The 11,319-nt window shown below is 37.9% G+C and overlaps 1 protein-coding gene across 1 annotated transcript in view; it reads left to right on the forward strand.

The window, feature by feature from the left end:
• The window catches only part of FSTL5 (follistatin like 5), a gene marked incomplete at its 3' end in the record, with an annotated part of 780,165 nt that overhangs the window by 688,014 nt on the left and 80,832 nt on the right, over positions 1-11,319 (forward strand). Inside the window, exon 15 of the mRNA XM_004708783.2 lies at positions 9,483-9,590. Coding sequence (XP_004708840.2) covers positions 9,483-9,590 — 108 coding nt within the window. The remainder of the gene's footprint in view (positions 1-9,482; positions 9,591-11,319) is intronic.

Below are 11,319 nucleotides of genomic sequence, written 5' to 3' on the forward strand. Positions count from 1 at the left end.
ACGTCCAAAATGTTTTACTGTATTTTCCCTTTTTCGTTTAATAAATTGGGTAATACGAGTGTAATGGTGACTAAAGGGTGCTTTTTCATGTCCTCGATGCTATAATTATGAAAATATTTGATTTACAAATAAGGAATCCTACTTCACGGAATTTCATTTATCACGGTAGGGTCTAGAACTGATTAACCGCGATAAACGAGGGTTCACTGTATAAATTACATAATAGGTAAATTGGCAATTCTGTAGTATTAGGTACAATAGCAGTGCAAGACCAGATGGGATTTGGGAGCATGGAGGATGAGTGCAGCAGGGAGAGGGAGTTGTAATGCTCACTAGGACAAGCTGACTACAGCTTCCTAAAAAGATGAGCTCCACACAAAGGACAGTTGGGAAAGGCAGCTAGTTGGAACGCTGAGGGAAAAACGCCCCAGGCAAAGGCTCCGAGGTCTAAACACAGGTTTGTATCCGGAATAGTGGATGAATAGCTAAAGCCAAGAGAAAATACTTGTGTTGCAGATATCAGAGGAAGAGTAGAAAGTGTGAGTTTATCAGAGAGATAGAAAGTTAGATAAATGGCAGGTAATATTAAGTCTACTAGTCCTATGTGGACATTGTCTTTTATTATGAGGAAAATGGGAGGATATTGTAAGATTTTTAACGAATTAGTAAATTGTGGTCATCAAATGCCTTAAAAATTATTCAGAATATTCGGTTAAGATTCCTTGGAATTAGAAGGAATGCCACAAGAGGTTGTAGGTGCTGTTCATTCCAAATCCAAAGGTCAGGCAGAGTTGAGCCAAATGCAGGGGACAGACCAAAAGCCAAAAATGTCCAAAAACTCACAACAAGTGTTCTTGCTTTTAACCAAAGCTCAGTCAAGAAATAGAGGTTTGGCTTTCCAAGATCAATATCCTAGTATTATATTAGTCAGCCGAGATGGACTGGTATCAGGCATTTTTAATTCAAAAAATCATATGATTTATTATACCAGGAATAACACAATCAAGAGGAATGGTGTTGCACTGATTGTCCAAACGGATATTTCCAAATCAATCTTTAAGTATAATGCTGTCTGTGATAGAATTATATCTATCTGCCTTCCAGGATATCCAATCGATAAAACCATTATGCAAATTTATGCACCAACCACAAAAACTAGTGATGAAGAAACTGAAGAATTCTACCAATGACTTCAGTCAGAAAATGATCAAATATGCAATCAAGATGCTTTGATAACTTTTGGTAATTGGTATGCAAAAGTTGGAAACAAAAAGGAAGGAATACTAGTTGAAAAACATGACCTTGCTTAAAGAAATGGAGCTGGAGGAGAAAGGGGGAACCCATCACAAGGATCTACATATAACCTCCTCCCTGGGGGACAGACAACAGAAAAGTGGGGGGAGGGAGATGTCGGACAGTGTAAGACATGACAAAATAATAATAATTTATAAATTATCAAGGGTTTGTGAGAGGGGGGTGGGTGGAATGGGAAGGAAAAAATGAGGAGCTAATACCAAGGACTCAAGCTGAAAGAAAATGTTTTGAAAATGGTGATGGAAACACATTTACAAATGTGCTTGACACGATGGATGGATGGATTGTGATAAGAGTTGCATGAGCCCCCAATAAAATGATTTAAAAAAAGTAATGGAGCTGGAGATCAAATGATAAAATTTTGAAAGACCAACAACGTGCATAGCAAACACCTTTTCCTTTCAACAGCACAGGCGGACTTTCTCAGATAGAATACACTGAAATAAAAATGACCCATGCCTGAAGAAGTACGTTATATTTGGTAATGTGGAGGGGCAGCCAGAGAGGAAGGTCCTGCAGGAGCTGGATGACCCGGTGGCAACAACTATGGGCTCAGGCACAGAACAACAGCGACAATGACCCTACCTGCTAGTAAAACTGCCCTCCAAAATGAGACCGCAGCCTCGGGGCTGAAACTCCTGCATTCTATCATGAGGAACTAAGGCTAGAAGGAACAGAGTCATTGGCTATAACTCAACAGTATTTCTAGGGGGTGTATGTTACGGGGCCAAAACAAGTTAAGGATGGATAAAGAGGATCTTTAAAACCTTGTTATAAAATGGAAAGAAACAAAAAATGTTTTGGGGCAACAGAGATTCACAGATTTTCCTGGGGTAGACAATTTTTATAACTTGTAAAAATTAATGATGCTTTCTTTTTACAAAATACTAAAATTCTAAATTCACCGATCCTTTAGGAGAAAGTAGGCAGGGTGATGTTAAGATTATACTCAAAATTATTTTATAAGAACAATTGCATTTTAATTATCACTTCAAAAATGTAATGGAGCAAAAATTGGCAGGAAAAAAAAAATCTGCTTTTGTTTGAAATTTGGGTCTTGAAGAGATTAATCTGAAAGTAGATGTTTGGAAATTTTTACATCAATGATTTTATTTTGCTGTTAAAAGCGATGTAAATTGCCCCTCTGGAAAATTAGCTGTGTATACATGATTGAAAAATATGTAAACATTTTTAATAGGTTTGAAATTTTCCTAGTCCAGTTTTTCAGGTGTATTTTTTGTTTGTTTTATCTGCATGTGTTTTTGTTGTTGTTGTTTTCACTTTGGTTAAACTTTTAAAATAAAATATCACAACAAACTGAATTAGGACCAAATATTTGAGAGGTCAAAAGGCAAAATATTAATTGATTTTTTGACAACTGAGTTTTAAAATTTTTCAATAATTTTACAGCTATTCAGAATAATGACACATATTGAAGTTGGGAAATCAGAAATTTTGCACTATTAACAATGAGACTAAATGTCAATTTATTTTTTCTCATTTTATTAAAATGTTACATTGTTTGCATGTTTTATAGCATACCTACTATTTACAATAATCCATTTTATGATATTTTAATGAATAGATATACATATTTTCTGACTTCATTAATATTACCATTAATATTTTGACTTCATTAATATTACCTGTGCAATAACAAATTTAGGAGACCATGGATCAGACATTTGGGGAATTCTCGGATCCTTCAGGACCCCTGGGTCCATGGGGGTTATTCTTTGAACTGCTTACCCCAAGGTTAACAATTCATAAAGCACCAGCTACTTTGCTGACTGAAGGTAGAAAACCAGGTTTTCTACTCCAGTAAACAGCTAGGCTCAGCAACGCACAGTGGCATTTCTACGCTGTCCTATCAAACTGGGACAGACACCAGGGCAGTGGGAAGGTTCTTTAGACAATTGCTGTTTTCTTCCTGTGATCTTAGAAAAGGAAGCCCTGGGAAGCACAAATAGTTATGCCTTCCACTACGAATTAGGAGAGTCCTGCCTCTAGTCCACCAGGGGCTGCTCAGACGAGAGAACCTATCCAGTGAGTTAGAGTGCTGTCAAATCGCTTCTGACTCCTAGCAACTTTGTGGAGAACACTGCCCGATCTTTCCGCTTGAGCCCATTCTTGTGCATCCTCAAAATTGTTGCTAAGTTTTGGTTAATTCATCTCATTGAGCGTCTTCCTCCTTTTCACGGATCTGCTTTTCCAAACCTGATTTCCTTTTCCAGGGACTCATAATATGTCCAAAGTACCTAACAAAAATTTTGGCCATCCTTGCCTCTAAGGAGAATACTGGTTTACCTGTTTTCACGAGGGATTTGTTTATTCTTCTGATATTTCATGGTACTTTCAATATTCTTCAACAAAATCATCATTTAAATGCATCAGTTCTCATACATTCCTCCTTTCACATGCATATGAGGCAATTAAACATACATAGCTTAGGTCAGCCACAACTTATTCCTCAGTGACACCCTTTCTCTTCAGCACTTTAAAGAGATATTGTGCAAGAGATTTGCTCAACGCAGTTGTTCATTTGAGTTCGTGACTGCTGCTTCAATGAGCATTGATTGTGGCTTTAGGCAAGATCAACTCCTGGACACCTTCATTTTTTTCTTCATTTATCAACTACATAGCAGCTAGTTATCCAGTTCCAGCCCTGCTGGTAGCTAACTGGATGACCACTTGCAAGGCTGATTCTCACTCTATCTAGATAATTAACATAGCCTACAGTATTACATTGACCTAATCTATGGGCTGCAGGGGCATTGTCTGGTCAATGCTGGGCAGCCAACCTGAAGGTCAATCGTTCAAGCCAACCAGACGCACTGCAGGAGAATGAAGAGACCGAGTGCTCCCATAAGCGTTTGCAAAATCGCAGAGGCCCTCAATATGCTTGGTGTAAGTGAGAAACAACTATGGCATCCATTGGTTTGGTTTATGGCAGGGGTCTCCAACTGGTGGCCCCAGAGGTAATTTTGGGGGGCCCATGATGCTCTGAAATAAAATGTAATGAGGGAATTGTGTGGATGGTATTGCCTCGATCTCTCCTAAGTGCTATTTTCTTCATAACACCTTTTCCTATTTTCATTTTATTTCAGAGCATCGTAGGCTACAAAAATTACCTTGGGAGTGGCATGCAGCCCGAGGGCTGCCATTTTGACACCCCTGGTTTATGGGATGTGTTAAGGAGCTCTGTTGGCTGAATAGTTAAGTGTTCCACTTGCTCCAAGTGGAAGATAGACCAGTAATCTGCTCCAGGAAATAATGTAAGAATCCATTAAACCCTCTAGGGCAGCAGTTTTCAACCTGTGGGTCACGACCCTTTTGGGGATTGAAGACCCTTTCACAGGGGTTGCCTAAGACCGTCAGAAAACACATATTTCCGATGGTCTTAGGAACCGAGACACCGCTCCCCTATCCAACTCCAGGCAGGTCTGCCCACATGCAGATAGGCCCACATACGAGTACCCTGCGTGAAGATTATTACCCATGCTATATGCCATGCTTCAAGACAACATTTCATTTATTTGTCATTGGAAATAAATATGTCACAATATATAATTACATATTGCTTTTGTGATGAATCACAATGCTTTAATTATGTTCAATTTGTAATAGTGAAAATACATCCTGCATATCAGATATTTACATGATAATTCATAACAGTAGCAAAATTACAGTTATGAAGTAGCAATGAAAATAATTTTATGGTTGGGGGGTCACCACAACATGAGGAACTGTATTAAAGGGTCCCCGCATTAGGAAGGCTGAGAACCACTGCTCTAGATCCGGGGTGTCAAACTCAATACGCAGGCCATTTGGTGCAACAGGCAAGATTCATGCGGGCCACGTCACATTTATAAATTTTGTTAAATTTATATTTTGAAGTGAGGATTCAGGAATATGGATAGTACAATTAAAACACTATATAATTTCTTTTACTTAAATATTTATTTTATTTAATGTATTCATAAAACTAAAATTAGTCTTTTTCACCCAAAACTTGCCAGCGCTTTCCTCCTACTAGTTTTCACTTACCATTTATGTTTTGACCGGAAAATATAACAAAGTAACTAATAAAAAACGCAACACGTTGGACAGCTGACAAACGTGATGCACCATTGTAATGGCTTCCCTGTAAAATGTTAACTAGCGCTGCCGCTGCCGCTCGGTCTGATTCATGACAGCACAACCCAGAGTGCTCTTTTTACCCTTTTCACTATTGGATCTGTTTACATGACGTGACAGAGAGTGGCAGACGTATGCTTCCAAATATCCCCGGAACCTAGTCAGCGCGTTTATACGCATCCACAGGCCCCCAGGAAAGGCACTGGGCCACATGTAGACTCGTCTTCAGTAGTTCAAAGGTTAACGAGGGAATTGTGTGGACAGTATTGCCACGATCTCCCCTAAGCGCTATTTTCTTCATAACAATTTTTTCTATTTTCATTTTATTTCAGAGCATCACAGGCCACAAAAAATTACCTTGGGGGCCGCATGCGGCCCACAGGCTGCCAGTTTTACCCCCCTGCTCTGGGGGAAGGTTCTGTACTGTCCTATAACTCAGGTTGAGTTTCAGTGGACTCCGAAGCACGAAACAACAACATCAACAAAGGAGACTGGTCACATCTCTATAGAAAAGAACCCTGGGGGGGGGTTAAGCGTGAAATTGCTAAATGAAAGGTCAGGCGTTTGAACCCACCAGCTGCTCCTCAGGAGAGAGATGGGGTCGTCTGCTTCTATAAAGATCTACATCTTGGGAAACCCTATAGACTTGTTCTATTCTGTACTGTATAGTCAGTATGAACGAGAATTTTAATTAATTAATTTATTTTTGGGGGGGGGGGTATACCTATGTAAGGAACTCTACTGGCGTTGTCAGATAAGCATTTTAAGCCTACCCGTCACTCTGCTGGAACAAGATCAGACTAAATGCTCCAGTGAAGATTTCCAGACTCACGCACCCCATTTAATGTTGCTCTGTGTTAGCATCAAATCAAGGACGGAGGGTTAGGCCAGCGTAGGATAATACCTAGAGGGCCTACTAATTAGGGTGTACGATCAATACTTAGAGCTGCTCCCTTGACAGTCCCATTCCAGTTGTTCCTTGCTCCTGTTTCCTGGTTTCTTTTTCCCGTTGCTGTTTTTCAAAGTGTTGTAAAACCTTTCCTCCTTGTAAACCCAGTCTTACAATTGAATAACAATCAAGTCTTTGCTGTTGTTTTTATTTGTAGCAAATGTTTATCTTTAACATTTTTTAAAATAGTTTTATTAGGGGCTCATACCACTCTTATCACAACCCATATATACATCAAGTGTGTCAAGCACATTTGTACATTCATTGCCCTCATCATTCTCAAAACACTTGCTCTCCACTTGGGTCCTCTTTTTTTCCTCTCCCTCCCCCCTCCCTCATGAACCCTTGATAATTTATAAATTATTATTTTGTCATATGTTGCCCTGTCCGACATCTCCCTTCACTCACTTTTCTGTTCTCCGAGACCAGTATTTTTTTTCCTCTTAAACTACATGTAAAAGAGCCTATTTTAATCATACATATAGATCTAGGTTATTATGATGTTTTTTTCCCATGTAGTTATTGAAATTATTAATTGCTGAATGAAGAAATATTAATGAAACCACTAGCAATCATTTGAATGCACTTAACAGAATTGAAAAACCTATTTCTTAAGCAATAAACCATTTAATTATATAATAGAGCACAATGTCTAAGATATTTGTTTTAAGCTTGTATAATTAAAGACTGTATTGCAGAATTCAGTCTATTTTTCATTTTCTCCATTATTTCAAAATGGTTTGGAAAATTCCGTGTGTAATGTCCTTATATGACAGCGTTAACACAAGAAGAAATAAAAAGTGTGGTCCCTGGAAGCCTTCTCCTGTACATGTGTCTTTTGACAGAATGCATCCTTTTTATCAGAAATTAACCTTCAAATCAGTCTTTTAAAAATGTTGTCTAAAAGTGTAAGCTACCTGAGGATGCTTACCTTTTACAGAAGCAAACACTATGTTACCTATCAAAGGGGGGGAACGACTCGTTGGTTCATATCTAGCAGCGCGGCTCGGGTTGGTGTCACCTGGTGCTGTATGAATCAGAACTTGGAAATTTATTTAAATGATACACCTGTGTTTTGGAATGAAATGCCTTAAAATTGATTAAAGGCATTATTATTGGATGCGATTTGCTATGTTATATAAAATTAGAACCTACTACAGGGAATTCTTATTACAAGATGCTAATTCACAAAATAGAAATAGCTTGAAATTAAGGTAAATTAAATACTTTCTTGACAGCAATGTACTTTATGGGATTTTGTTTGAATGAATGCTAAAAGATATGAATTATAGCAGAATAAACCCATATTGAACATACTCAACATTGTGCAAAAAGCAAACAAATGAAAACTCTGTTGCTCCTTCTGTCTCTTGTTTTGTGTATCTCATTAGGAAGAGTGAATTATGTAATCAGTCTATAGAAATACAACCATATATCGGATTGCTATCTTTTTAGCATGATAACCAAACTCCATAGTCATCACTCAAATGGGAAAACAAACTTAGAAGTATAATCATGGTTCTCACTTGTATTCAACAGTTGTTTAAGATGCACATATTAATACATATCTTGAGTTTCTAAGTAGCTGAATTACTTACAATTTGCCCAGTTATTGAATAAACAAACAAACAAACTTTTACAAAATGAGAAATGAGCCTTTGAATGAAGATGGCCATATATATATATATATATATTTGACTTTCTCTGGCTATACAAATGAAGGGAATTTAACTCCAGAAAAACTCACTAACAATTTATAAACTATCAAGGGCTCATGAGGGAGGGGGGAGCGGGGAGGGAGGGGAAAAATGAGGACCTAATGCTGGGGGTTTAAGTGGAGAGAAAATGTTTTGAGAATGATGAGGGCAATGAATGTACACATGCGCTTTACACAATTGATGTGTGTATGGATTGTGATAAGAGTTGTATGAGCCCCTAATAAAATGATTAAAAAATTAATAATAAGTAAATAAATAAAAACTCAAGGCCAATTGTCAGGGGGCAGAGGTCAGACATGCTCCATTGTTCTTTACCTGATCTGACATCAACCTCTCCTCCCACAGCACTCAGCTTCTATGCTCTGTTTGACCATTCATAGCAAGGGTCTCCCAGGACTCACAGACAATACTCACAATTAAGGGAGCGCAGGGGAGGTTACCACTAGCCAGGATCAGATCATATTAAGGGTATGGCCCATAGTCCACAGCCCCCAGTAACACCTCCACTCAGTCAGCAGCCTGGTCTTCAGCATCTCCACTATCTTGACCTGTGTCTCTGTGGGCCAGGAAGCCAGCTCAATATTCTGCCTCAGGCTCAGAGCTGCTGCTCTGTTCTGTCTCTGATCTCCTTGCCTGGCTTTCTAGTCTTGGCCTAGTTCCTTTGCTCAGTCTCAGAATCACTGTGTCGCTGCCCCCTCTGGTGCCTCAGGTTTGGGCCTCTGCAGCTTAGCTCTCAAACATGCTCCACTAGTGCCTCCTCTCTGATGGCCCTGGAATTTCTCTCTCGCTGCATTGCTCCGCATCTGAGAAGTCTTTATCCACAGATCAATGGCTCTGAATGTGGTGCTGTATTGTCTTCCACGTGAACATGTCTCCAAGGAAAAGAATGGTGGTAGCTTTGTTCACACCCTGTAGAAAGGTGGAGACTCAGAATGCATCCCACTTCAGTCTTGTCCATAAATTAACAGAGAACTCCCTCCAAAATGGGATTATAACCATGGGTACAGGGGCTAGTATTTCTAATACATTATAGAACAGAATATCCCTATAACGCCTGAATTTTTAATTTCAGGAAACATTTTTTTTTGTTTTTATTCTTTACTTTCATAGTTATCAAGATATGTAACAACCAAAATAAAATTAAATATTATTAAAACCTCACCCTCGGCGTATTAAGATTAGGTCTAGAAGGGCTATATTAATTGACTGAACCAGATGGCATCTCCATTTCATCAACTGGAATCTTAGAAAATTAAATATTTAGCAACATGAGTTCTCAATACGACATCTAACTCCTAGATTCATATACATTTTTGAATGTCTTAAGCTAATATTTTAATCTGAAAATATAATTTTTTTTGCAGGCAGTTAGAACGGATCCTGTCCCTGTTAAATTACACTATGACAAGTCACATGATCAAGTCTGGGTGCTAAGCTGGGGTACAATGGAAAAGACTTCACCAACACTCCAGGTAGGTACTCTTGTGTGCATGTCAGAAAATAATGCTCCTTCCATCTCACATATCTCATGAAACATTTATGATTATTTAACTGATATTAATTTTAAAGGCAGCACTCCTAAGGAGGTTGTGATGTGTAATCATAAGTCTCAGAATCTAGCCTCATAACAGATCTCTTTTCCCCCTCAAGGAATACTATTTTTATCTGATGGCTCCCCCACTTCAAATGTGGTACGCTGGGGTGTGGTTTTTGTTGAATTTGATTCTCCATTGAAGCTGATTATGGGAGAACTAAGTAGATGAAAGAAAAGATGTATGTATTTTCACAATCACTCGTTAGCACAGCCAAGATTTCTGAAACTAAAATCTAGAAAGAAGTAAGAGAAAACAGGAAGAAAATTGTACCCTTTTAAATGCTTGCTCCAGCCACCTTGTGATTTTATTGTTACCTTGGTTACGATTCTGAAAGTGGAAGTTTCAAGACTTTTTTTTTTTAATATAGAATCAACCCATACAAATTCTACCAAAATCTGCTCAGCAAAGCAAGTCATAGCTGTATAGTCAGATTCAAGAAGGTGGCACAATAGGCTCCGTCTACTGATAAGAAAAAATATTCCAACTGTGGCCCATTTCTGTACTTATCTGTACCGGATAATTAGTGGGTGTAGTTATTTTATATTTTAAATAACAATTATAATATGGATAAACAAATGGTTGAAAATTATACATTTAAATTTTTATTCTTTGAACTATTTCATCTTCAAATTTTCCATGCCAGGTAGTACATTATTATTCATGAATAGACTGAATATTTTTCAGTTTTTCAGTATGTCAAGATAACATTTTAGACAAACTTGTGGCATTATATGAAGAAAAATAAATCTAGAGAAAGTAATTTACCACATACTGTTTGATCCTCCATAAATGGACTCTTTATTTTTTCTCACAATATCTAATAAGGAAAAAACTGCAAGAATTTGGTAAACTATAAACAATATTTGTTAGGTGAGAATGACATTTAAAACATTTGATAAGTAAATTATGCACCTAAAATGTCTAATACTTTCAGTGTAAGAATGTAGAAATATACTTAAAATAGTGCAAAAAAGAAGAGATAGTTATTTAGTGTTTAACAAAAAAGGAGAATGGAAAGAAAGAGAGCAAGAGACAGTCATCGTTATTTTTCAGAAAAGTTTTAAAAAGGACTGAGAGAAACCAGTTCTTATTCAAAGGACATACCTGAGTACATATGATCACCCAAAATCTCCATGTGGTGATATGATAAGAACTGTGTGTTACGCTAAATGTGCACAATTATTGATTAGTAGAAGTTTGATACGACAATATCTAAATTGCTAAAGGTTACTGAAATGTGGGGTGATTCTTTCTGGAGAGAAAATTTTACCCCGGAATTGTATTCCAAGATTCAGTAATTATCTCAGACTTTGAAATGTAAGCAGATATCACTGGAAGGTAGCTACATTGCAAATTGATTGGAAGAGATCCATAGCTGTGCACATTCGAAAGAAAGGTGACGCAACAGAATGCTCAAACAATAGAACATTATCATTGACACAGCAGGCAAGTAAACTTTTGCCTAGTATCATCCAACAATGGTCGTAGCAGTACATTGAAAAGGAACTGCCAGCCATTCTATGATGCTCACCTTCCCGACACAACCGCTGAAGACAAAGCGGGTGAATAAGCAAATGTGGTGAAGAAAGCTGATGGTGCCCGGCTA

This window comes from Echinops telfairi, unplaced genomic scaffold, assembly GCF_000313985.2.
Source record: "Echinops telfairi isolate 266 unplaced genomic scaffold, ASM31398v2 ScPeMD7_5868;HRSCAF=6743_0, whole genome shotgun sequence".
Classification (NCBI taxonomy): Eukaryota; Metazoa; Chordata; class Mammalia; order Afrosoricida; family Tenrecidae; genus Echinops; species Echinops telfairi.